This window comes from Corvus cornix, chromosome 12 (genome assembly GCF_000738735.6).
Source record: "Corvus cornix cornix isolate S_Up_H32 chromosome 12, ASM73873v5, whole genome shotgun sequence".
NCBI lineage: Eukaryota > Metazoa > Chordata > Aves > Passeriformes > Corvidae > Corvus > Corvus cornix.
In genome coordinates this window covers 11960870-11988037 of record NC_046342.1, presented here as the reverse complement: position 1 = coordinate 11988037, position 27168 = coordinate 11960870, and the positions used below count along the sequence as shown (strand labels likewise).

Here is a 27168-nt window from a genome sequence, read left to right as displayed (position 1 = left end):
TTCCCATGTTAAAGCAAGCCTTCCGTAATGTGAACCCCACACGTTCCACCTCATTCCCTGACAAAGCAGTTTCCAGCGTAGGTCTGCAGCGGCAGCACAGACCCATCGATGAGCTGTGGGCAGGGGGAATCCTCTGCTGGATTCCTCTCCCGTCAGGCTCATCCTGCTGTAGCTGGGGTGAGCAGGGTGTGAGGGGTGTGAGCTCCCATCTCCTGCCCACGGGGCACCAGCAGGGACAGATTCAGGACCGCCGGAGATGAGGGCAGCTCATGCCCCGTGTCAGGCTCCCTCGCCCCCCGGCACAGCCCCGCATTGCAGACCTGCACCCCAAGCTGCGGTCAGGGCCGAGGGCAGTGCTATGACAGAGCTGGGAAAACCCTGAGCACGTCAGACCCCCAGGCAAGGGGCAGCGCCAGCCCGAAGGGTGCTGCTCTCTACCCGGAGCAGGCTACGAAAACAATAAACCAAAATTAAAAACATCCAGAAGAAGGGCAGGGTGTCACTTTGGTGACGGAGCTGGAAGTGCAATCTCCAACGCGCCAGCTGCCTGAAGCGGGATCAGAAAGTCCTGTTTTGAAGCGGAGAGCCTTCTGAGCGCCGGGAGCTGAGGGATTTTCCTGCCAGCAGAGGTCAGCGCTCGCAGGAACTCCCGCGGCCCGCGGCGCCGCCTCCGGGGACAGGGCCCGGGAGCCGCGGCTCGGGCAGGGAGGCAGCAGCCGGACGGCTCCACGGAGGACGCCGGAGACGAGGTACGTGGGGGGCTGCGTTTGCACGGAGAGAAGGGAACCGCGTTTTCCTCACGCAGCCTCGCGGAAGAGGAAGCTGAGGCCGAGGCGTCCCCGGTGCCCAGCCCCGCGCTCCCCGTGACGCCTCAAGGGCAGCGCCGGGTTACCCCAACCCTGTGTGCCCGCCGCGTGCCCCCGAGGCTTTTCTCTCTCCAGCAAGACACCTTGGATTAAAGGCCTGAATATCAGAAAAAGCAGGAATTGATAACACATTTGCAGTGGTTTCCAGAGTTTGTATTTCTTAAAGTAATCTGATGTTTGGAAAGGGAGCAGCCTTTTTCCCTTCAAGGGAAAAATCTGATTTATTTTCTACTCACCACAGCTTTTGTTTTTACTAGTGTCCTGTGACAAATCTCACTAACACGGGCTTAGGGGTTAATGTAAAGCTGAGCCCCAAGGACAGAGGCAACACAGGCAGAGCCACCAGTGCCTGTGAGCCCTGGGCCAGAAACTCTCTTAAACATTAACACGTAGTTGTGGGATATCCCAGCATGAACTTTTCACAGAATATTGGGGACAGCCTGGGGAAAAGAAAAATATTTCATGTTTTAAAATACGTCATAAAACCTGCTGTTTGAGTTCTTTAAAGTGCCATAAATCTTGATTATCCATTGCAATGAGGACAGCATAGTGCCTAAATATTCATGAAACCCTTGTGCAGGTTGTATGAATACTGGCCAGCCTACCAAAACCACCCCTCACTGTGCCAACATCTCCATCAGGCATCCACTGACGGGTGCCAGTGTCAGAGGAGCCCCATCCCTTTCTAGAGCAGCACAGCCTCCGGGATGGCTCTGCTGGAGACCAGCAAGTACCCACAGGGCTCAGTGCTTGGCAGCGTGAACCCCGACCTTGCCAGCGAGAGGCATACAGCCTCCTTCAGCGTGGAGAAGCTCACGGCCCTGCTGGATGGCGGCACGGAGCAGACGCGGATACGGAGGGCAGTGGGTGAGTGGCCTCACGAGGTCCTGGTGGGGGCTGGCACAGGCCATGCCTGTGTCCTGCTGCTCTGCTCCTCGTTTGCAGCACGGTGGGTATGTGCTCCTGGGCATTTGCTTGTTATCCATCTCTTTAAAGAGTGGGAGTGTGGAGCTGGAGTCTTCTCTTCATGTAAATCAGTACGACTCCTCCGCAACCACTCCTGCTGTCTGAAGCTTTTCCCCCTCCCTGCTCCCATTCCCTGTCTCTGTCAAGACTGGTTAAACTGGAATATAAGAACTGAGGATCGAGCATCTGTGTGCGAGGGAAATGCGTGCAGGGGCTGGTGCTGCTGTGCAGAAATGCACATCACATGTGAACCACAGCCAGCTTCCCTCCTTGGCACATTGGGCTCAGCCAGGTGGGGAATTTCTTGCGTGGGTTGACTCAACCAGGTTGAGCTGCTCTCACTCATGATGGGTGTGCCAAAAAATGACTGTATGCTCGGAAGAAACAGAGGAAAAAAACCCTCCCTGTTGTCTTTGTAACTGCATCCATGTTACACACTTCGCAAAGGAAAACAGCACAGCCACTGGGATCACCCCTTTCACAGTGCCACTGGAGTTCAGTGTAACCTTCCACATGAATAGACTCAAGGTTTTAAGGCAAAATGGACAAGGGGAGTGTTCAGGCTGACACAGAAGTAGTGACTCTGTGTTGTTTTGCAGCAGTGCAATGGGCTGGTAACATCCCGAGTCAGACACCCAGCAGGCTCCGGCCATAAGCCACCCTCTGGCTAATGCAGCTCACCACAGCCCTTACTGCCCCCACAGCAATTGGAGGATTCTTGGTATCTTCTGCCAGAAGTCACCTCTCCCACCCTGACCAGGGACGGTGCCTTACCCTGCAGGGTCACCATTGCCACTGAACAGACCCCTCTCTCAGGCCCACTCCGTTCCCCTCCTGCCTCCCCAAAACCACTGCTTTGCAGAGTTATATGTGACAGCCATGGGAGCCAGAACTGGCAAAACAAAACCTGCCTGCAGGCACCCTAAAAATCACAACCTCAGTATCCATGAGTCCAGTCCTGCCTGCTCCTCCTGAGCATGGCTCGAGGCACTGCCTGCACTTTCCCAGCCCCCGGAGAAACAACTGTTCTGTGTTGTTTTGCAGTGGAAGCTATTGAATCCGACCCTGTATTTAGCAGAGAAAATCAGTATTTCCAGACCCAGAATGAGAGGTACGAATCAGCAGTCAGGAAGGCTGTTCATCTCCAGAAAAAGATGTATGAGATGGGATGGACTGAGAATGGACCTGAATATAAGTACATTTACAGGTGATTTCTTTTTTTTTTTTTTTTTAATGTACAACTAATTTTTTGTTAAAAGCTTTGTATTCCAAACAAGAATCAGCTTCAGCAAAGGCTGGGAAAGGCCAACAGCTGACAAAATAGGTTTGGATAAAAATGTACTGCAGGTTTTTACTTTAGCAGCACACTTGGGAAAAGGGAAAATGGTGGTACATGACCAGGAGCTTCTCAGAGAGCAGCACATGGGTACAGCATGATAGATCACAGCAGTTCACAGCCACAATATGGTATTTCCACTTCAGCAACCTCCTTACTTGTACTGCAGCTCTCATACCACCCCTTAGACATTTTTAAATGTATAACCAGAACTGGAAGTGGTGCTGTTTCAGTTACATTACTGACATCTAAATAAATTAAAGATTACATTTTATGTATTTAGAAAACACATATTTTATTAAGGGGAAAAAAGAAAACAAAAAAGAAAAAACTCACCTTAGTGAGTGTAGGTAAATGAGGATAAAATATTTTCACATTCCTTTCCTTTAAAAGTTTCCTTAACACTCTGTGTGGGGTTGAGCTCTACATTTCAGTTGCTTGCCCCTCCTTTCCCCCTTTGTTAAATCAATTCCTGGCTGGCTGTTGCCCAGGGCACACTGTGTTTGGTGGGGTCACGTACCCAGTAGGAAGGTCCAAGTTCAGCAGTGTCACTCAGAAGGGTAATGCCTGTCCCTTACACAGCACTGCCGACACTCAGAGCCACTTTTTGGCGTTTCATAGACTCATAGCACAGTTTGGGTTGGAAAGGACATTTAAAGGTCATCTAGTCTAGCTTTCTGCAATGAGCAAGGACATCTTCAACTACATCAGGTTGCTTGGAGCCCCATGCAGCCTGACCTGGAATGTTTGCAGGGAGGGGACATCCACCAGCTCTCCAGGCAACCTGTGCCACTGTTTCACCATGCTCATTGAAAATGAGTTCTTCATTATGTCTAGTCTAAATGTACCTTCTTGTAGTTTAAAACCATTACTGTTTCCCCTATGGTAACAGGCCCTGCTAAAAAGTTGTCCCCATCATACGAAAGATGGTAATTTTTTATGCTGAGCTTTTGACTGCCTACAGCGAGTGGAACTAATGAAGGGCGAAATGTACCATGAAGAGCTCTTGGACCTGACCATTATATTTCCATTAAAAAGCAGCTCCCACTGCTCCCTCAGAACAAAAAAAATCCACCCTTTCTCCCACCCAGGTGTGCTTTTATCAGGCCCCCTAATGCCAAGGGCTGCGTCAGGGCCAGCCCTGTGCTGTCCCATTTGCTGGATTTGGAGCAGAACTGTCTGGCAGGGCAGCTCTTGCCTGATGAAAGTCCAGGTGAGCACCAAGCTCTTATGACAGAATCCTGGCTCCCAGTGCCCAGCACAGTGAATCACTCACACAATTTAAAATCCAGCTTTTCAAATAGCAGCTAAAGGAACGTTATTTCTGGCCAGGCTGCCAAGGATTCATTAAGTCATTTTCTGTTAATCAAAGCAATTTCCCTTTAACGTCTTTGTTCATATTTCCCCCCCCACACTCTTTCAGCATGATTAATTCTCTCTCAGGGCTAGTATAAAAGAAAGGTCAGAGTAATTTGTTAACAATAGAAGGTATCTATGTGAAAGGAGATGCTCTCTAGAGCACTGCAGTAAAGCAATGCTAACAGCCACTCAGCTACTGAGAACAGCACAGCCACTTACTTGTACACGTACCTGTATCTGTGAGGTGATTCAGTCATGTTCTGAGGAATCCCAGGAAAAGGGATATAATCGTATTCCTCATGTTTTCTTATTATTTCTCACACACAAAAAAAGCTTACATAAATTTCTCATTTGTGCCATGGAAATCACTGTACCCAAGTTCCCATACACAGCTTCTGGAATAGTGCATTTTAGGATGTATGCAGATGGTGATGGCAAAGGACCTGACCAGACAACCAGGGGTTACTTGGATGTATTTGAATTTTTCCACAAGAAAACATCTCAATTCAGGCCAAATCTCTCTGAACCCCAGTATTGTTCACTAACAGCAATGGGCAGCAAACAAACAGCAAAAAGTACAGCAACAAACCCAACATACCATGGTATTTCTCCAGAATGGGAATGTTCAGGAAATCCAGGTCCCAGATACCTACCTGTATAATTCAGTCTAATATGCCCCACAGCTGATTTGCTAGGGTTTGGGGTTTCTCAAGGAGGGTGCTGCTTTGTTTTTTCTTTTTAGTTCAGCCTGAAAATCTGACTTAAATAAAATCCTATGAAGTAAAATAAAAATACAAAATGCTCACAGAGTCTCAGGAGCTTTGGAGCTGGACTGTGCTTTTAGCTCAGCATCTGCTACTCAGAACAGATAATTCCTCCAAGACCAAGTGAAATAATGAGCGAGCAACACATAAGCAAACTCTGTTATGAAAGAAGAAACAAAAGCAGCTTGGAAGGGCATTTTTCCTGCGATGCTGTGCTGATGCTGGGTGCTGGGCAAGGTATGACAAGGCAGAAATCAAAAGGCAGCAGGTGGTACTGTCTGGTGACCGCTGCAGTGCCACTGCCTCATTCATCACATGCCTGGAACTTCATCCCCTTAGAAACGCCCCTTGTGCCTTCTCTGCAGAGCACTGGCAGGAGATGTTGCGTTCCTCCTTCACCGTGTCTTCATGAGAAGTATTTCAGTGCTGGGCTCTGACAAACAAATTGCCAAGTGGATTCCTCTCGCCACCCAGCACAAGCTCATTGGAAGCTACGCCCAGACTGAACTGGGACACGGTAAGGTTGCAGGAAAAACAGCATTTCTGTATGACACAAGGCTACAGCCCAAATTCTCATGGGAATTTGACTCCAAACTGTCCATCCTTGACTGGGACTGGGGTGGTTGGGTTCTCATTCATGGTTCTCATCAGAAGGGTAAACCACAAAAGCCTGATAATACCCACAGCCAGCTTCCAGGGATCCTTCACTCTCTCCATCCCTGTGGTATACCAGGAGATAGGTACATAGATACATACATACATAGATCTTTTTCAAATTTCTTCTTTTAAAGGCACTTATCTTCAGGGTTTGGAAACAACAGCAGTTTTTGATACTGCTACTCAGGAGTTTATACTGAACACGCCAAAGATCTCTGCCATGAAGTGGTGGCCTGGAGACAGTAAGTACCACCAAAGTATTTTGGGTTTTGCCTCCTTCAGTTACTCCATCTACCCTGGTTAAGCTCTGTGTTTGAGGGCCCAGGTGCTAGCAGAAGACTTCGATAAGAGAGACACATATGGACAAGCAAGTAAGAGAAAGGGGATTTTCTAAGTTCAAAGGCCACAAGGGAGCCACCATCATCTACAAAAACCCCTTGGGTTGCAGGCTGAAGAACTTCACTCAGGAAAGCTCTTGCCTCTGCAGGAATAAATCTTCTTTGTAAATAATACTCAGACAACCAAAGTGTGAAAATCTTGGCTCCCTTCAGGAAGATATTTCACAGAAACTAACTGGAGTCACTGCAACAGCCACAGCACTTCCCACTCTCAGCATTACATTAGCTCAAAACTGTTTATTTTTTCTCATATTCTGTTACAAAACTGTTAATCCAAGGCTCATGGGCAGCAACAGAGGCAGAATGATGGTGCAACTTGTGAGAGCTAAGAGCGAGCTGATTTACGTTTCCAGTGCACACCTGTGCTGACCCAACACATAATTAGTACTGACCTCTCTTAACTGTGTTTGTGCTCTATCTTATCTTAAGGGAATGGGGCTGTTTTTCTTCTCACAGTGGGAAGATCAGCAACCCACACAGTGGTCTTTGCTCAGCTGTATGTTCATGGGAAGTGCTATGGCATCCATCCCTTCATCGTGCAGATACGCAGCCTTCAGGACCATTCACTCTGCCCAGGTAAACGACCCCAGACACTGCATCACTTGTGCAGGTGCTCTGTCTGTTTTGCCCTTAAATGTTTTCTAAAACATTGGGCCCAGGGAGATAATATAATTGCCAAAACAAGCCAAGCCGAGCCAAGACAGATACCCAAGGTGTAGTTATCATTAAGCCCAGCCTTTTGATCTGAAGGGAAATTTAACATATCCTCAGCCATATCCAGACCAAGCCCTTGTCATAATCAGAATCCTGGGCTGCTCTGAGCACCTCAGCATTAATACCTCAGTTCTGACCCCAGCCAGCACAGATCCATCTGTCCATGGATCATGGCAACAAACTACCACTAGGCATTCGAATGCTTGTTTCATCCCTTGGGCAAGATCACCTATGCTGGGGAAGAAGCAGAGCTGATTGTGCCCTTCTTTTGAGGTCTCCATCTTGACACAAAATGGGGAGCAAAAAGTTCAAGTGGAAGTAAGCAGGCTATGTTTTCTCCTGCTGCAGGCATAACTGCAGGAGACATCGGTCCCAAAATGAATTTTGAGCACATTGACAATGGCTACCTCCTGCTGAAGAATGTGCACATCCCCAGGGAGAACATGCTGAGCAAGTTTTGTGAGGTATGTGTGGACTCACATCACAAACTCGCCATCAGACTCTCATTCCACAGCCAGAGAGACAACAGGGACCTGTCTAAATTCAGGACAAAAGGCTTCCTTTGAGTGTCAGCAAGTCTCTGAGGTTTTATCAAGGGCAGAATGTACCTGAATCCTAAATGAAAGTCAGTGTCAAGAAATCCACATTCAGAAGCTGGGGATCATAGGGCAGGCAGAACCCACCTCTGCCAGAAACAGTAAGAATTTGTCTCTTCAAATGGGTATCTTTCATCTATCACACATAAAAGCATTGTTTGCATTCAGTGAAGGATTTTTATGTCCATTTTATTCCGTGCATAGTGATTACACAACCACAGTAGTACTGAAGAAGGCAGCATCTGACAGCTTCTCTCTACTCTAGGTTCGACCAGATGGCACCTATGTAAGACAGGGGTCACAGAAGATTAATTATTTCACAATGACAACAGTGCGCATTTCCCTCATTTCAGACGAGGTTCTGACACCCCTAATGAAGGCTTGCACCATCGCCATCCGGTACTCCGTGGTTCGCCGGCAGTCCAAGCTAAAGCCTGGGTAATACCATGCATCCCCGTGGGAAGGGGACTGTACACTGTGTTCCCCCACACCAGTTTGTATTTCTTCTCTTCATCTTATCTTTCAGCCCATCACTGGCTGATTTCCTGGCCCAGACAGGCCATGATAAACATGCTTCCCCATTATTTACATTAATGAGCTTCAGTCAAAGTACAAGAGAATGTTTACAGTTCTTTCCAAGATAAGTTTCATACTTTTAATAGGTCAGTGGCTCACACAGACCTTATTTCTTTATAACTGGCTGTCCCCTGTAATCCCATAACTCAGCAGAATCCAGACAAAGTGAACAAGTTGCTGAATTCTTATTCCATAGAGTTTTACTAGTGGATGCAACATTAAAGTACCTTCCAACATCCAGAAATCCAATATCCACACTTTAATCACTGAATTGTATTCAGGGTTGAATCCCCATTATTTTTAAAGAGATACATTGATTTGAATGGATTACAAAGATTTCCATTTAAATCTCCTTTCAAAAGCAGAAAGATTCTAGTGAAAACATGGTTTTGTTCAAACACAAACCAAACAGAAAAGCACAGCAGCTGAACTATTGTAATAACCAATTCCATCAATTGAAGCCCTAAATGTACCAACCACAGCAGAAGTGATAAAGAACATCCAACAAAAGCTCAGAAGACTTCAAATAATTCAGAGTCAAATATTTTCAGGGAAACATTTCTATGCACCGGGCCACAAAGACTCCATTTGAAAAGCCAAAGTTTATCAGGGTGCAATGCCACTGCCTTTCCTGGAACACCTAACAACTTGCTGTCCTTGAAGGCTTCATTCTCTTCCTCTCCTGCAGTGCCTGTTCCCCTCTGTACTGACTGACCACACAGTGCCTTTTCTACACTGTTAGGCTGTTCTGGGTTTGTTTCTCCAATAGCTCAGCAAGCTGGGCAGATTTGCTGCCACACTGTCAGCTCAGTCCCGTTCACACACTGCTTCTTGGTAATGAAAAATGCCATTTCGTTCTGCAGCCGGTAAAGTAACAGTAGTTGTGACCATGTCCACACTTTCCCTGCTTCATCAGCTGTCTTCCAACAGGGAACAAGAAGCAAAAATCCTTGACTACCAGACTCAGCAAGAGAAACTGCTGCCCCAGCTGGCAGCAGCCTATGCCTTTCATTTCATCAATGACTACCTGCAGGAGCTATTGAACAGGGGGTACATAGAGATCCAGAAGAAGAACTTTGACATGCTGCCAGAGGTGAGCTGCAGCAGGATTAGCTCATTCAGCACTTTTCATCTCTAAATGTTAAAGTATTTCAGCAAACTGGACAAGCATTCCCCTCACCACTAGAGAAGTAGAGGAGGAAGCACTAAGAGCTCAAATGACGTGTCCCAGGTCCACAACCAGTCAGCAACAGCATTCGCTCTACCACCCCAAACTTTTTGGTTTGGGAACCATTGCAGAGTGAAAAGTCCTTGAAAGGCATGCCCATTGGCTGAAAGCCTCGTTCCAAGTAGCTGGTGGCACAAAGTGTTATTACACAACTCCATCTACAATGCACACGCGCATACTTCTGAGCCAAAACCAAAAATGCGACTTTTTAGACAGAACAGAATATTTTGCAATTGGGTGCTTGAAATGAAAACACACTCTGAACAAAGGTGGCCAAACCCAGAACTGGCTGAGAGAAACCCAAAAATGTATAAACTGACCACAGTGTGCCTAGCAGGAGTGTGTGCAGCATTCCAGGCAGACACCAAAGGCCCGGCTCAGAGAACTGGGTGCTACCACCATGCAGGGGGAGACTTGACAGGGATTTCATGCCTAGACACTGCACAAAATTTTAAAAAATGAACTTATTCTGAGGATTCCACCAGTAACACTCTGCTTTTCCCTCTCATTTTTAATAGCTACATGCATTATCTTCAGGTTTTAAAGCTGTGATCACTCAGCACTGCACTGCAGGAGTGGAGATCTGTCTCCGGGCCTGTGGGGGCCATGGCTACTCCCTGCTGAGTGGACTTCCTTCCTTGTATACCAAAATACTTGCCTCTTGTATTTATGAAGGAGAAAACACCATTTTGCTCCTGCAAGCTGCCAGGTAACAATTCAAATATGTTAATCTAAAAGCCTGCCCCCTCATTTATTCAGCCTTTACCACTTCTCCAAAACCAGTAAAACAAGCTACTCCTTTCTCACAGCACCTTCTAAAAATACAGCTCAGGACATAAACTATTCATGTCTTCAGTCTAACAAGCATGGAAGTGTATGGGAACTGGATTATCTCTTCTGGTTTTGGTTTGGGGATGTCTGCAGGTGCTGTTCTGCATAACCTCATTTCCTCTTTGCCTGGTAGCACAGCAAAGGTGTTGCTGTGAAAGTTTTGTGGTTAATTTTTTAAGCAACCAGTGTAACAATGGTACTATGTAACACAATATTGGTAAAATGAGGTCAATTCAGAGAAAGCAAAGTTGTTGGATACTGAAAGTGGATGAGTCATGCTTCAAGAACATCACTTTCCTCCAAACACGCAGACTGATGATTATCAAGAGTAGATGAAATACTGGATAAAGAAACTACAGCTGCTTGAACTTTTAATAATGTATGTTTTTACTAGAAGGAGAAAATCGGGGCACTTCCCAGGGTCAGAGCCATCACATAGCTCTATGCTGCATGCAGACATTTCTGCACTCATTACTGCTTTTTGCAAGATCAACAGCAAGGTCAAGAAAAATGCTGTACCCTTTTAATTCCAGACCTGGTCAGTCTAGCTCATAGCAGAGGTACCAAAAAACTAAGGGAGTGGGGAATGCTCCTTGTAAATTCTCTCCAAGGGTCTCATGTGTTAACATAATGTGACTGTGTGTTGGGGATCACAGAGGTGAAGACCAAATCACCATTAAAGCTCCAGAGCATTGAGACTCAGGTTGCAGAGTTAATAATGTATCTAATCACTACACTGCTGAGACTGCTAATAGCCACAGCAAGTTTCTGCTGAAAAAATTACCATTATGGATTGCTGTAGTATTAAATAAGGCAGACAGACCACCCCTGAGACCCACCACAGGTCAGGTTATTGTGAGTAACATGCAAAACAAAAGGTCATTACTTGTTCATTCTGGGCCACTGAAGGGATGGGTCACACCTTGCTGCTGCTCACCTGAGCCCATTTACTTTTTGCATGACTGTTTGCTGTGAGGAGATCACCACCATACCCTGCTCTGACTGTTACCCTCTTCCCAGGTTCCTGATTAAGTGCTTCATGGCAGCCAGTGCTGGCCAGCCTGTGCCACCATCTGTCACTTACCTGGCTGCAGTGAAACACGGGAAGTGTCCAGCCAAGAACAAGTTGGATTTTCTCAGTCCAGATATTTACACTGAGGCCTATCAACACGTGGCAGTCAGGTCAGTACACAGGACGGGAGACAGGATTTCTCTCTTTGACATCAGAAATGTGTTAAGAGCACAGCTTTTTCCTTGCTTTAAAGGGACATAATGTAAGTTAAACAAGGATTGGCACCATCTGTTCCTGAAAAAGAAAAGGAAGGCTACACAGGATTAACAGCCATGTCAGATGTTCAGTATGAGGCTTTCACACTCAGAAGTTTTTAAGCCATGTGCTACCAAACGACTACATTTCACAAAGTTGATGGCACTATTAAAATAAATCCCAGACCACATCACTGAGTTGCCATCCAGTAAAATCTTTATTGGATGCTGAGCAATTCTATATAGAATGTTAAAATTTCACATACCTGAGAAAGTGATGTTTGTTTTCAGTTTAAACCATAGCAAGAACAGAGCCTCTCATTCTGTCTGTAGCCTTTCAACTACACATTCAGCAACTCAACACAAATTAAAATGGTACCATGAGTGGTCTCAGAATTATGTACACAGTTATGGGCTGTATAGGTGTCACCTCTGCAAATCAGGTAAAAGGACAACACTGCTGTCATTGAAACCAGTGTAAAAACAGCCACTATCCAAAAGCTTCAGTATCAATGGGAACAGGATTTGAATCCCTGTGTAGAAAAGGAGAAACGTAATGGAACAGCTGTCCAGTATTACTGTTTGTTTTGCAAACTCTCCTTACACACACACAACCCAAGAAAAGCTCAGCCAAACCCCTGGTAAACTACTCTGGAAGCTGAGAAGGCAGAAATCCTTCAGTACAAGGGTGGTCTGCATTCTTCTCACAATTTATACTTAGATTTTGCATAATCTAAGTTCACTCATACTGAGTGTAGATAACTTCAGATGTCAGAAATTCCAGTCTGCCATTCAGTCACACATCACTCCCGAGTGCAAATTCATGCATGTGGGATGCTACATTCACATACAATATACTTCATGCTTTTTCAATTTTCCAGGCTCACAAGCAGCACAGCAGAAAAGCTACAGGACTTGATTCAGTCTGGAGTCAAAAAGCACGATGCGTGGAACCAGTGCACAGTGCAGCTGGTGCAGGCTGCAAAGGTTAGCAGAATTTATCTGCATATCTGATGTTGGTCATTATGAAACAATATGCAACAGAAATGGCATGATTAGCTTAAAACCTCAGTGCTGTTTATTGTTTCCTGTTGACATCTAAGAGACACCACAAAGATTGTCACTGTGGTCTGCATGGTGGAAAAGTTGTAGTAAGAAGCAATTCCAGATCTGAAAAATTTGCTGCCTGTATAGGCCAGGTAGAAAAAGACTAGGAGAAATGAAAGGGAGAAAAAATACATTCACAGTTACGCTGCTACTACTGGCAGAATCAGACCTCCCATATCCTGCAACAAAAACCCACCATCTCCAGCCAACACTCATCTTTTTATAAGAATCCAGCATTTCTGGCTCCCAGAGAAGTCTTCCCAAAGCCACTCCACTGAAAGCTGATGGAGTCACAGCAAAGGGTGAAACATGCCTGGTATTTCTTCCATCTGCTGGAAAGATAACTGCAGGGAAAAGAGTGAAAACCAGTGGTAAGTGCAATGTTAACTACTGCTGAAAGATAAAACAAATCAAATTAATAAGAGATGCTTTCAGCTGAAGTACCTTTGGGACGGCAGCATTTGTTCCCTAAAACAAGGGTGAATTAGAGTTAAGCAGAAAAGAAAACAAGGGGATAAAAGCCCTAAATATCAATGAAAACTAAATCTGTTGATAGTTCTGTATCTCCAAAAACCAAAATTCTTTTTTTAATATGCAATTAAGTGCAATTCCTCTACAGTTATGGTGAAGGCCTTCCTCCCTCCGTTCCTTCCTTCCTTCCTTCCTTCCTTCCTTGAGGAAAAGAAGATTTTGAAACAGGTCCATAACTTATTTTAACATCATTAACTGTTTCTGAAGAGCCTAACATATGCAGAGGGCTGGCTGTGGTATTGTCAGTGCTGCTGCTAGACTCTTCAGAAAATGGGATCCACGCCCCCAAAGTTTCGTAAATATTTCAGGGACAGGAAAAAGTCACCCAAACCCCTTGAATTTTCCCCATAACTTTCAAATTTTTATATACTGCTGCCTTCTTGGGGCAATTCTCTATTTACTTCTTATTCCATACCTTCCCTGGAGATTGACCCACACATCTGGCATGGCAACTCTATGAACTGATGCCTGCCAGCTCTCAGCTGAGTGGCTCAGACACTGGGCAGACTCCACACAGGTTAATTGCTTGAGTAGCCACTCAGGGCCACTCAGCTTCTCAGGCAGGTTCTGCAGTTCACACTGGCCTCCACCTCTGCTGCTTCACCGTGCCAGCAGGAAGAGCTGCAGTGCAGGTGTGCCATGCTTACACCTACAGCTGGAGGGGAACTGTGCAGTGGGGGAGTGAACCCACACAGACCCCAGCACCACCAACCACCCACAGCAGTGTCAATGTAGCAAGAGTCACTCCAAAGACAGGTGGAGTCAGCCTAATTCATCTGCTCTGCACCTCAGCTAATATTTCTGTCATTTTTGGGTCAGACATTCTACTGGTGTCTGACCCAGAAATTACCAGTTTACTTAAAACCACAAAAGTGGGAGGTAAATTTGGTTGTTCTTCTGTGACAATGGTGTTTCTGGAGCTGAAGTCTCATAGACACTGATCCCAAAGTACCGTGAGTCTAAGGTCTTCAACAGAAGTTTTCTCCTGTTGATGTACAACCAACATTCACTTAGAACACAGCACATTCCAATGTGTTCCCTTCACATACACTCTTAGGGAAATTCATCAGAAGTATTTAGAATAAGTACTACCATGATTTCTGAAGCAGTTTTCTGGAGTTTACAAATACCACAGTGTTGACTGTTTATACGTTCTGTCTTCTGCTGTTGCTGTAAGCCAGGAATGCAAAAGGCCTGGTCACCCAGCAAACAAAGGATACAGACTGGAGAAGTGCCAGGGAAATGAAAAGGTTTTACATTCTTTGCAAGAACACTTGAGTCACTTGGCCTACTAAAAGTGTTTTGAGGTGCATTCACTGTTGATTGTTTTCCAGGCTCACTGCCACTACATTGCAGTGAAAAACTTTGCAGAAACTGTGGAAAAACTCGAGACCAAGGCTGGCATCCAGAAGATTATGAAACATCTCTGTGACCTCTTTGCACTACATGGGATCTTCTCAAATACAGGAGCCTTCCTGCACGATGGATACACATCTCCAGCTCAAATGGACATGGTCACAGCATCCTACCTGGACCTCCTGGCTGTCATTCGGTGAGCTACTTTGGCAGTACACACACAGCTATGCAGTTTATCCCCGTGATAGATATAAAAGGGTGCTGCTGTACCTATGGCAACATCTCCACAGTCAATTCACCTCATTCAGTTTTCATTTTCATTGCCTGGCAGCACTAGAAATTGATTGAAACATCTACTCAGAGCTTGTTTCAATGGCAAAATAGACCCAAGTGTCCAGCTCCTCTGCAATCGCTAAAGTTCTGTAACACGAAATCTTAAATTATAAATGAAGAAGTCATGAACACTTTCTACCATCTGCAGTAGAGTGAAAGCAGGAAAATATGTAGTCAGAGCACACTGGCAGGAGGCAGCCACAGCAACCCATCACACATTGCAAAATCTGCTTAAGCCACAGCTAATACAGCCTACTCTGTTGCCATGGCTGAGCTGCAATTGGTACCCAAACAATCCTGCCTACAGCTACTTCAGATGCATCTGCTCAACACCATTTATCACCAACTCTCTGAATTCTGAATTATGTTAAGGTTTTCACTTACCACAACACCCATAGAGGCTTTTTGACAAAGGGTTCCGTTTTCACTACTCAGTGCTGTTTGTTTAGGACATAATAACTTATGGTGCACAGGAGTTGCTACTGTATGTAAAATTCTACCTAAGCCACCTGGAGAGAAACAAGAACATGCTATAAGCAAGAGCTGAACAGAGCTGAGCCAAATAGCAAGGGTTTTCAGAACTGACAGCAGAATCTGAATTAAGTGATAAGTTTAACATAACATTTTCAAAAGCCTAACACACTGTCTTTGGAATTCCTTGCAATTTCTGTGTTAGTCCATGCCTTGTTAACAGGATTCAAGAATGGAGTATTTACATATTTACAGTTAGTAGAAAGGATACAACCACTCCTGGTCTGTAGCAAAATCCCAGCCTTTCCCAAACCCTCAGACAGCTCTTCCCCAAAAGGAACTGGAAGATGCAAATGCCAACATTTGAGCAAACCACTTTGCATCCTGGTACCTCCGGTGTGAGGTACAGCCAGCACAACTTCCTATACCCAAGGTGATGGGAAGATGAGGAAAAAGAAACCATCTCCTGCTTAGGAGATGCTGCCTGTGCTGTGTCTCTGCATGCTGTCAGACTGGCCCCTGGGCTAGATGAGCCCTTGGATGGGTCAGGGTTGTTTTGCTCTTACAGACATGAACAGAAGACCTCAACACCTCGTGATGAGGCAACAGAAATACTGAAAGGTAGATGAAGGTTGGGGATCACCAAAGCAACTTCACAGCAGTCTAGTAGGAACCTTACTCCATTTTATAAGACAAACACATACAGCTTAAGAAAAATGAAAGACAAAAAGCAAAATAACAAACTGGCAGAGACTACTGAGAAAACATCTGACATGAGACTGAGTCCTGAATTAGGGATGGAGCCCAGGTGATTACAAGACCCTGCAAACACCCGCTTGGCACTGCAGACAGCTCAGGGCATTAGTAGAACATCACAGAATCACAAAATTGTTAGAGTTGAAAGGCACCTCTGGAGATCATCTAGTCCAATTTCCCTGCCAAGGCAGGGTCACCTAGAGATGCCTCTGAGGAATTAAAAGAAGCAGGATTTCCCCCCCCAGTAAAGACAAGGAGGACAACTGGCACAAGCTTTCCAGGAGAAACCTGGGCAAATGACTTCCAAGTTTATCTTTATTTTCCCATCTTGCAAAGCAGTACCCTCTCAGTAACAGGAATGTGACTCCTGTGCTCCGTAGGAAGGACGCTGTTCCACTGGTGGATGCTTTTGACTTCACAGACAAGACCCTGAACTCTGCACTGGGCAGCTATGATGGGCAGGTTTACCAGCGGCTCTACGAGTGGGCTCAGAAGTCACCCACCAACCAGGTAGGGATGAACTAGAGCTGGGCAGCTTCCCCAGCAGCCAGACCAGAAACTGCTTCTCTTCTAACAAAAGCAATATAGATGCGAGACAAGAGCTTTTAATTCCTCTTTGTTTCACGGATTTGTATCACGTTGTACAGAATAAGCTAAAATAAAAGTGTATTTACTTATTATGGAACAGCACTAAAGGCAGGGTATTTTCTATACACTGATACTTTTACTAGTGCAAAACTTGGGAGTTTTAATAACATGTTTAATCAGAAAGAGTGTAAGTGTTAAACAAGGCAATTTGATCCTTCATGGTCTTTAGCACTTTGCTTTCTCAATTCATCCATACTGTGGAGTAATGTAAAATTATGTGTGATGTAAACATGTATTGCTCTGTTTGAAACTCATTTGGCCTTGAGTGAGATTTTTACTGTGGTAATCAGTATCCCTTTGAAATGCTACAGCTGAACACAAAATTTACCTTCAGCAAACATTCAACTCCAAGCATATTTTCTAGGTTAAATAGTATGCTGTCCCCTTTGGGATGAGTATGGTGTGCTGGTTATGAAGAACAGCACATATAGGGGAAAAGATCTTACATATAGTTGAAGTAGCTGGTGGTTTGTTGGTTGGGGTTTTTTTTAATAGTGTAGCTTTCTGTATTTCAGAGATTGTTCTTAAGAAAAAAATTACAGCCTTTCCCGTCTTAATTGCCATTAATTCCCTTCCACATTCTCTTTCTGAACAGATGAGCCCAGCCTACGAGAGGTATTTGAAGCCACTTCTGCATAACACACTATCGAAATTATGAAGACCATGTTCCAAGTGAAGGGCATGCATTTCCTCTTGTTCTTTGTGCAGCAGTACATTTATGAAGCATCAGTAATGACTAATCAGAATTAATAATCAGTAATCAGTTGCTTACTTACAGTTACAACAAGTAGGAAAGATTCTCAGCCAGCCATTTGCAATTAGACAGATGCCAACAGCGCTGAGTGGTACCCGCTGCTGTGAGACAATCTAGTCAGGAATGGTCCAGGGTTCACTGTTTTCTATCCTTTCTATCAAGTGTCTTGACAGCATCAAAACTCTCGCATTTGGCTTTCTTATTCTTTTTCTAAATCTACTACATGATGATTGAGAAAAAAAAAAATGCCACCACACTGTGAACCCTCTCTCAGTGTGTTATAACCATACAGTGCCTTCAAAAAAACCCAAACCAACCAACTTCACTGAAAAATCCACAGTGAAATTACGATCCTGCATTTTTAGGAACAAGTTCTTCTCTTTGATCAGAAAGTGTATTAGAAAGCACATCTGTTTTGACAATTAAAATAGCTCTTGATTTGCTCAGTACTGGAATATTCCTGCCTAATGAAGATGCAGACAAAGCTGATGCCATCTCCAGTCTGCAGAATTTACCTTCCCATTACTAGAGCTGCTCATACTGTCTTTCTATAAATCCTGAGCTCCAATAAAGTGTATTATTTGGAATACTGCTTCTCTAATTATTATACTTCATAATTATGGAAAGAGCAGGCTGATCCAGGCCAGTCATTAATTTGCTAGTAAATGAAGTGTTGCAAGGAACATCTTGTGATTATAATTCAATGCCAGTTAACATGGATATTTCTTACCACATGTTGCAAGAAAGAAACAACTTTTCCTGAGCTTCATCAGTTCTGCTTCTCTTCCCTCCTTGATAGCAAGAATAAAGCTCTCACTGCTGCTCTTATTACATAAGTCAAAAACCTGCAATGTATGAAGAGACAAAATATGACAGAGAAATACCCCCCAAGACAGGACTTTAGAGCCAGATATGTGATGGAAAGCTCCCAGCTGCAATCAAGTTAGAGCATAACCAGAAATTCTATTAAAAACTACGACGAAGGGACCAGGATAAGTAGAAATGTCTATATGAAATTGAGTAAAGCCAAAGAACTTGAGTGCCTTGACTTGAACATCACCAGAAAAAGCTTTCTGCAGTTAAAATTATATATATAAAGTCAGTAGATAAAGTGCTGACAAACCAGGCAACTCTATTAGCAGCTACAAGTATTTAGGCTCTGTGTTCCCTCCATCCCTACCCCTTTAGCCAGTACAAATATTCGCCATCTATCAATCTAAAGCAGTTTTCAGAATACAGGCTTTGTCTATAATGAAGACATTTTAATCATCTGATTAACATAAAAAGGAACAAATTACATCATTAATGGAAGAAAACAGGGCCCTACCAGAACACCTGAACTACTCTGCAGCACAAAAAACCAGGATTTGGGTGTGGGGTTTTTTGTTTGGTTGGGTTTGTTTTTTGAAGTATGAGAGTTCTAAAAGACAAAAAGAAAATACAAAACAGTATTCTGTATTTCACATTTTTATTAGCTTCTTCTGGCAGGCATTACACTTGGGAATAATATTGCACCAGGCATTAAAAATATGAATTCTACCACAGGGACACTTTGCATTTAGAATCCAATATAAATATTTGTAATCATATTTCCATGGCTACAGATAATATTTGGTTGCTTGATTTATATGCATAGAAAGAAACAGTTGTCATAACTGTAAGAAACTGTACTTATCAAGTACTTTTAAAGGGTGGGATTTGTTTTCCTAGAATATTACAATACTGTTTATTGATTTATAAACTAAATTAGTCTACACAATAGCAGCTTCTCCCCCAACTGCATTTTAAAATCTTTTTTGTTTCTTGCTCCCAGTGTCATAGCATTAGATGGATTAGAAACCATTTAAACAAGAGGTAATTTTAGCACTTTGAGTTGAGTCAGAGAATTGTGTTAATGACACAAAATACCCTATCGTACTAATTCTTCGGACTCCCTCTTTCAAACAAAAAGGTGTCTTGACTGAACAGGCACATGCACGGTTTTTTTTCTGAACTGCACAAAAGAACTGAGCTGCTAGAGAATGAAACTCCTCCAGTCCTCACTGATAAACAATAAATAGTCGTATAAAAAAAGCCCATATTGTTGCTTTAGTCAAAATCCAGACTCTCTTGGGTTTACTGTCCAATTAAGTTGCTAATCACTGAAGTGGCTCCTGTGGAGTCAGAATCAGTCATCTGTTTTCCGTGCCAGTCTACAGAAAGTCCAGTTATGCTCCACTGTGTTTTCATTGGCACGCTCGCTCATGTGATGGACTCTGGTGTTCCTGATCGTGAAGCCTTGCTTTGTGATGTACTCCATGAGATGGACTCGGAGCGACACTTCCTGGTGGTAATCGCATGGCCCAAAGGTGAAGGACACCTGGCAGTCCCTGGTGTCCATCATGTGCTTATTCCACTTGGTGAAGTGGTTTGAAATGCCTTCCAGTAGTGCATGGACTTTCGTCGTGATGGTGAGCTGCGTGATGATCACAGCCACCGGGTTGGAGTACTTGGAAAGCTTGCGGGTGCTGGACAGCTCCACCACCTCCTCAAAGGTATCCACAGGATACAGAGGCTTGGGGTCATTAAGACACTGAATTAAGGGTTCAATCTGATAGAAGTCCGCTTCCTTCCGGAGCAGGTCAAACTCCTTGAAGTCCAGTGGCAAAGTGAGCTCTGAGGTCCTTAAAAAGTTAAGAACATAACGGAAAAGTGGTCCATCTCTGTCAATAAAGTAATTGCCCTGAGAGTCCCTGGCAGTGGGGAAGTCTCCCCTGAACATGGCCCCGAGCATTGAGTCAGGATATCTCGTTAGAGTTGTGAGGGAGGTCGTATACATGTGTCCACCCACATTTAGCGTGACTGGATCAGTCATCTAGAAAGAGAGAAATTGCAGAGTTTATCAAGCCCCAACAAGAAGATTCGATCACCTCACTGACACACATGGCAAATACTGCTGGGAAACTGGAGAGAATCACACTTCTCCTGTTCAATGCCTCTAAGGGCTGTTCCAACCTGAACAAATCCAAGCCACCTAGCAACAAGGCACAACTGGCAACTAGACAGGATGATACTTAGCATGCAGAACACACATTTCCAGAATGCTTTAGAAATCTTAACAACTGAGCTACTGTCACAGGAGCAAGTTTTGCATTTGGGCAGCAAGTTTCTTCCTATTCTACAGATGGGGAAATGAGAACAGAGAAATTTCCTGAAGAACAAGTTAGTCAGAATGAGGCCCAGCAATGTTCCCTACTTTCACAATCTGTCTCTCATTCTAGAACAAAACCAAAACCAAAAAAAAAAAGAAAAAAATCAGCCAAACAAATGTTAAGCCTCTTTTTCTCCCTCAAAAGAGGAAGACGATGCAAGTTTAAACATAGGTCCAAGAGCTCACAATCAAAATAATCCATGCTTTGGTTCAGAGGCTTCATTAAAACAGGCAAGGGGAAAAAAGAACTTTCAGCTTTTAACTCTAGAAAGAAATATTTATTAATAAATTAGCATGTCTCATAGAAGAGGGGGCCAGAGCACAAACCAGTCTGCATCAGATTCCAGATAGCACATGAGGAAGCAAGAGAGAAAGGAACATAAATCCCATCTGGCCACCAACTCTAACAACCAGGACTGCAGCCAGCCAGAGAAAAGAGACATATGCATGGCAGCAGAATGAGAAGGGGAGGAAAATAAGATGTGCTTGTCTAGTTTGAGACAAGATTTACAAGGAAAAATATTTTTCTTTATAAATAAAATGACAAAGTGCTTAAAATGATAAGCAGAAAGCACAAACTATTTTTGGCCTTTGTGTTAGGAAAACGATAGCAGTGAGCTCAAGGCATCAGTTCAGTCCTGGCTGATTGTCCCTAGGAAATGTGAACCTGGGCACTGCCCACAAACTGCACAGGAGGTGCAGCACTCCAAGGAAGGTGAGTAAGCTGTTGTAAGGCTGTTTTAACAGGCATAGATTTCCCTCTCACGACTGAAGCTCTGGATCTACAGAAGGCAGATCTGGAAGGATTTTTGCTGCAAGACCTCGGAAGCCCAGTTGTAGCACACAGCGCACACTTGCACTCACCATATATCCCCAGTCTCCATTATCCATCTGTTCAAGTGCTTGAACTGTGGTATTCCAAGTTTAACAGAAGGCTGCTGAAAGGATATACGATTCCCCTCCTCTTACCTCCCTGCAGGAAAAAGCACACACAAACACAGAACAAAACATGGCAGACCATCAGTACCTACAAGAACACCAAGGGGAATGCTTTCCAGTCAAAGGCAGGCTCTCTGCCAGGAAAGCATTCAGCTACAAAGTCACATTAGCAGGAGAATCTGCAAACCCACTTTTTCCCCCTTCCCCCATCACGCTACCCACAGGACTGTCTCTGAAGCACACAGGTAAACCACTCCACCAGTTGCCTGAACATCCCAGTTTTCTTGAATAACAAGCAATGTACCTCTGAGGGTAATACAACTGCACAAGCAACCTTTCACCTGGGAAACTGTGACTATTTTGAAAGACAGATGTCCTTTTCCCAATTAAAAAAAGCTTCTTTAGCCACCTCTGAGGTCACACATGCGATCCATTAATATTAGTCAACATTCCCACGCTCCAGTTTCAAACTGCTCAGAAGAATAAATCATGCATGGAAGTCAATGAACACTAAGAAGAAAAAAACTCTCACTGCAGAATTAATAATTCAGTAGTGGAGAAGTGCAACTGATAGCAAGAACATTAATCTACAGACAAAGAGTATGAATGGACTTCCCAGACACCTACTCTCAAAAGCAATCTCTGCAGGGACAAGCCAGAGGACATCTAACATGTTGTCAACACACTCCAACAAAAGCAATTTGAGAAGAGATTCATGCTGTGACTTCCCAGAAGATGCTGAACTGTTGACTTGCATAACAAGGGGACTGTCCATATGAGCACAAGGCAAATCTACAGCCAGGTTGTGCAACTCGGGGAAGGGGGAAGTGAATGACCTCAGACACCAGTGTTGATTTGCCAAAGGTGGCCTGTCAACCATGTCAAGCCAGGGAAGGACAGGGAAGCCAGTTGTCAGTAAGCCTTTATTCCTACCCAGAGCCTGCCTCTCTGCTAGAATTGCTGAAAATTTAGGTCAGCCTGTTTTAAGTAGGGTAGAGCTTCTCAGCTTTATTTTTACATCTTAGAAGACCACACAGTTCCCAAGATTCTGGTCCCATCCTCTTTACTAACAAACTTCAAAATACAGCCACCCAGCTAAAGACAGCACAAAGACTTAGCCAAGCCAGAGCCCCACATTCCAAAACAACTGAAGGTTCACAGTTAATTCCCAACCAAGTAAGATAACTTGCCCTTCTCAATCCTATGAAATGAGGTTGGTTTCATTCACCACAGAACAAGGCAGTACATCCCACCTCTCTGTGCTCTGCTGCCCTGCCCAAATCCACAGCCTGAGCTAAACAGTGTCCAGCAGGTCAGGTCTTTGGGACCCAGCAGCACAAGCATAGCCTCAGCTGCATCTCAGGTGGATTAAAGAGTAAAAAAACCAAAATCAGTGTATGAAAATAGTGAGGTCAGACAACAGAAGACTTAGGAATACTAAGATACAGAACAAGTCATACCAGGATCCTATTTTTACAAATTAGAGACACAGCATGCCTCAAGAGAGTACATTAAAGCACACCCCCCAACAGCAGATAAACCTGGAACGCCAGCTCTTTTGCCAACCTCTGTAATTATTTTTTTTAACTGCTTACAAATCAAGAAGTGAATTCTTTCAGGGTTGGTTTTTTTGTTGTTTTTTTTTCTTTTGTTGTTTTGGTTTCGTTTGATTTCTTGGGTTGGTTTTTTTTGAACTGTCACTCAAGTACAGTTTGTAAACTTCTAGCAATAAACCAGACTTTTTAAATTCCAGCCCTTGAAGGTGCTATTCTGGTCAAGTACAAGATGAGGATAACACGCAGATGCATTAAAACCATATGAGACTGGTACAGGTTTCTGATACTCACTTGAAAGTGAAATGATGCAGCCAGCCAGAAACCTCGCCAGTAATCATGACAGAAGAGATCTGCAGTCTTAATAAAATTAACTCAAATTACACATCCAGGATATTTCAAAGACAGAGAGAGATGTCCATCAGTGTTATTTTAACTGGTAAATATGATGTTATTTTGTTAAGCATGTAAGTCCACTACAGATGAATCAAGACTTCATGAGGGAAAGAAAGAGAATGACACTGCAAGCCTGTGCAAAGGCATGATTTAATCTTTGATCACAGCACTGCGGAGTAACACTGGAGTGAATAATTTACAAGAGCAATTATCGGAAACAAACCTAGCCCTCAACATAGAAGGGGAAGGGAGAAATCTCGGTGACCTTTGCGTAAGGACCCAGAACCACAAGGCACACACAGGCCTCCCCAGAAAACCAGTGCTGGAACAAGATGCGCCGCATGAAAGGATGATAGCAGGAGGCCATCCTAAAATGCCCTAGTGTGATCCCAACTATTCACTACTTCCCTCATCAGCCTGGGAGCTCTGAATTTCTAGACAACTTCACAGGTGAAAGTAGCTTAATCTGGGTACAACCTGAGCTAATCACCAACCACATCACAGCAAGGCTGAAGATGGACGCCCTTCATGACATGTGCCCTTTTAACAATGCTTTAAATCTTCCTGAATGGAATACAGTGATCATCAGTGGGGGTGGGCAGACACTCCATCCATCTCCCAGCACAGGCAGCCTCAAGCCAGCTCTGTCCTTGTGTCACACATCAATGGACTGCACACAGGGATAGCCCTGCCAATGCAGCTACTCCTGTCCAGACAGCAAATTACAGACAAGACACAGTCATATCCCAAGGCAGCCTGTATTTAATAACCACAAAAAATACTTGAGGTGAAATTCAGTCAGACAAATTGCTGACACAGTTAAGCCAAACGGGATGTCCCTCTCTGGTAGGAGCAGAAGTGCACGGATGGTGTCAAACCACAGTCCTGCTGTCGTGACACTGCTCTGCATGCAGGGAGAGGACACACAGCAGTGACACGGTCACTGGGGCTCCTGCCACAGCCCAGTACAGCCAGAACTGGAATGGCACAATGAGAAGTGAGAAAAGGACTCAAGTCATCACTTTACACTCGACACACCAAACTGGATACCTGCATTTATAAAACGCTCACTCTTATTTCATATGTTATGACTCAGAGGATTACAAGGCTGTTTATCAGCAACACTGCTGCAACAGGTAGTGCCACTAACTTCAGCAGGGCTTCTCCCAGAACAGAGCTGCAAACCAGTTTGCAAGCTGAAATTCAAAGAAAGCATTTAAGAGTCAGATGAACATCTGCATCTGGGGAAACACACACACACACACACACAGAGACACAAGCTCAGGCCAGGCCAGGGGATGCCAGTAGCACTGCCAGGCATTTGCACTGCTGGGACTACAGGCTACCACCGCTCCTGGAGAGACCCCCGGCACTGGTGTAACACAGGTACTCAAAGGAAGAGCAGAAATACACCCAGCAGTTGTAAGTCAAGAGGCACAGACCACCTGATTTGCTCTGAATGTTCTTCATCTAGTTTTTCAAACAAAAGAATTAAGGGATTCACTTGTAGCAATAGTCTTCCATGGACAGTTTGGTAACTATATTATAGCACAGACTGTTTAACTTCAAGCATTACCTTTGATTTCTAGGTCAATAGAGAGATGGAAGGAATTCTAGCAATGGCAACTTAAAAATTTAAAAGAGCAAGGTAAGACTCCAACATACACTTGGCATTTTAGCTACTCACCCCCTTTGTGAGCTCCCTGCCTCTCACACTTAAGATCTCACAAGATGAGAAGAAACTCCATCCCCCAGCATAGTTACACTGTACAGGGACAACCTCTCTCTTTCCCAGCCAGTCAGAACATTTGAAAGGCAAGTTCTTACTGTAAATTATTGGTGACTCACCTGAACTGACAAACACTTAGCAGCACCAGTGCTGACTGTTGTCCACCAACTACAGTGAGCTGAGGGTCTGCAGAGCAACCCCTGAGCTCCAGCTCTATGCCACCCTAACCAGGGGAGTGAGGAGGAGGAGCACTCTCAAAACAACTCGTTACCAGATCTTCTGGTAGTTCAGCAGATCGGCTTCACTAAAGAAAGCACCTATCACCTTCTACAAGTCCAGTTTATAATGACAAATGCAGTTTATTAGAAGTTAACTTAGTTCTTGCTTTTCTTGAGCTGTTTTTTACTAATACTCAGTCTTTACCTCAGGCAGGATGGGAAAATGCTCACGCCAGCCACTCAGCATTTTTACTCCTTTATTTTTAATTGCGTCACTATAAATTCCAAGCTCCTGAAGTTTCCTTCCCTCCTCCCTCCCAAGGAGCTCTACAACATCCTAAGTCCAGATTTCAAACCTTTATTTTAATTGCTTCTTGTTGGAAGAGCTCACATCCCAGTATGACTTTGGCCCTCCTATCAGAGACCCAAAGGAAGACTCTTATATCCAGCCTGGTCCTGCTGAAGCAACCCGGGGCACCCACGCTTCCAGGACTTGTGATAATAATTCGGGTTTATCCATGTACTTTGTTTCTGTGATATTAACCAGTGTTTTTCCAATGAGGAAACAACGCCTCTGAACAGTTTTGGCGGCAGGCAGGTGTCAGAAACACCGAGCCTCCCTGCACACACTGATGGGGCTTAGCACACACACGGACCAAGGAGTGACAGCAAGATGGGACAGAAATCCCATCAAGATCCCCCCCGAAAGCCCAGAATGGGATTCAGGGCTTCAGCAAGAGCCGAGAAACAGCCGTTTCCATCCCAGAGGAGCCAACGAGTTCGTGGTAAAAGAACTCTCCACCGGATCACAGTGATTCAGCAAAGACGCTGGAAATGAACCCGTTCTGCCTCTCTCCCCGCAAGTGACCCAAGAGGCCACGGCCTCACCCCCATCCCAAAACAGACTCCCAGCTCTGCCTCCTCTCCCCGTGGGGCAGCAGGACCCACTCCCCTCCCCGCCCGGAGCGAAGCCCATGGGTCCCAGACCCTCCCTGCCAGAAATCACCGCCGGGCACCGCGGCTCCCACCAGGGCATCCCCACTGCGCCCTCCCCGAGCCCGACCGCGGACAGGACCCCCATAACACCTGTCCCATCCCCGCCCAATCACGGGCCCTCCGCTCCCTGTGCCCGGCCCGGAACGGCCCCGGGAGTCCGGCCCGGCCCCGGGAGCCCGGCCCGGCACCTGCCCCGCTGCCCGCCCCGTAACGCGCTCCCCACCGCGGCTGCGGCCCCCGCCCCGCACCACCGCCCCCGAGCCGGGGCAGCCCCGGGCGCTCGTCCCCGCGCCTCCCGCCCGGCCCGGCACTCACGGGCGCAGCTCTCGGCGCTGAGGCGGAGCCCGGCGGCAGCAGCGACGGGGACTGTGCCCAAGACCGGAGCGGAGCCGCCGGAGCGGAGCCGCCGACGCGGGCGGGGACGACGCGGGGAGTGTCCCGGCGAGCCCCGCCCCGGCGGTCGGTGACGGGGCGGGGCGGACGGGCGCGGCCGGGACGCGCGTTCCCGCCGCCCTCAGGGCCGCCCGGAGGTGCGGGCACGTTCTCGCGGGCGCGTCCTCGCGGGCGCGTCCCCGCGGGGCTGCGCGGGCCCGGCCGGAGCCGCGGGCGGGGCGTTCGGGCGCGCGCCACGCGC

The 27168-nt window shown here is 45.4% G+C and overlaps 3 protein-coding genes across 8 annotated transcripts in view; 1 reads left to right on the top strand and 2 right to left on the bottom strand.

The window, feature by feature from the left end:
• The first annotated feature begins 606 nt into the window (after nucleotides 1–606).
• ACOX2 (acyl-CoA oxidase 2) lies at nucleotides 607–18100 on the top strand. 3 transcript variants are annotated; one of them, XM_010390160.4, is made up of 15 exons: nucleotides 607–749; nucleotides 1556–1733; nucleotides 2877–3039; nucleotides 5657–5808; nucleotides 6083–6190; nucleotides 6803–6922; nucleotides 7409–7524; nucleotides 7922–8094; nucleotides 9163–9325; nucleotides 9979–10169; nucleotides 11312–11473; nucleotides 12439–12544; nucleotides 14530–14747; nucleotides 16492–16621; nucleotides 17355–18100. In XM_010390160.4, the coding sequence occupies exons 2-15, from the start codon at nucleotides 1574–1576 to the stop codon at nucleotides 17415–17417; spliced, it is 2025 nt and encodes a 674-aa protein (XP_010388462.1). In that variant the 5' UTR covers nucleotides 607–749; nucleotides 1556–1573; the 3' UTR covers nucleotides 17418–18100. The 3 variants fall into 3 exon arrangements, with proteins under 3 accessions (XP_010388462.1, XP_010388461.1, XP_010388459.1); XM_010390159.3 differs by having other exon boundaries at nucleotides 1508–1733; XM_010390157.3 differs by having other exon boundaries at nucleotides 1447–1733.
• Nucleotides 12613–27168, bottom strand: part of PXK (PX domain containing serine/threonine kinase like) — a 54879-nt gene continuing 40323 nt past the window's right edge. The window contains exons 18-21 of one of the 4 annotated variants that reach the window (XR_005602937.1): nucleotides 21568–21676; nucleotides 18244–18358; nucleotides 15269–15393; nucleotides 12613–13008 (exon numbers count right to left, since the gene is read on the bottom strand). Coding sequence is in view for 1 of the 4 variants with exons in the window: in XM_039558694.1 (XP_039414628.1) it covers nucleotides 21669–21676 (8 nt within the window). In the remaining 3 variants the exon portion in view is untranslated. Of the gene's footprint in view, nucleotides 13009–15268; nucleotides 15394–18243; nucleotides 18359–21567; nucleotides 21677–27168 lie in introns of those variants that run through there. The other 3 variants (XR_005602938.1, XR_005602939.1, XM_039558694.1) reach the window with 3 other exon arrangements.
• KCTD6 (potassium channel tetramerization domain containing 6) lies at nucleotides 18965–26979 on the bottom strand. The gene is made up of 3 exons (XM_039558696.1): nucleotides 26850–26979; nucleotides 21568–21676; nucleotides 18965–20367 (listed from the first exon to the last, which is right to left on the bottom strand). Exons 2-3 carry the CDS (start codon nucleotides 21592–21594, stop codon nucleotides 19681–19683), a joined length of 714 nt encoding a protein of 237 aa, XP_039414630.1. The 5' UTR covers nucleotides 21595–21676; nucleotides 26850–26979; the 3' UTR covers nucleotides 18965–19680.

Coding starts and splice junctions, on each gene's coding strand:
- KCTD6 (XM_039558696.1), bottom strand. CDS start 21,594: ATGGATAATGGAGACTGGGGATATATG. Junction 20,368..21,567: donor ATGGAGACTGGGGATATATG/GTGAGTGCAAGT, acceptor CTCTCTTTCTAG/ATGACTGATCCAGTCACGCT.
- ACOX2 (XM_010390160.4), top strand. CDS start 1,574: ATGGCTCTGCTGGAGACCAGCAAGTACCCACAGGGCTCAGTGCTTGGC. Junction 3,040..5,656: donor GAATATAAGTACATTTACAG/GTGATTTCTTTT, acceptor CCTTCTCTGCAG/AGCACTGGCAGGAGATGTTG. Junction 5,809..6,082: donor CCAGACTGAACTGGGACACG/GTAAGGTTGCAG, acceptor CTTCTTTTAAAG/GCACTTATCTTCAGGGTTTG.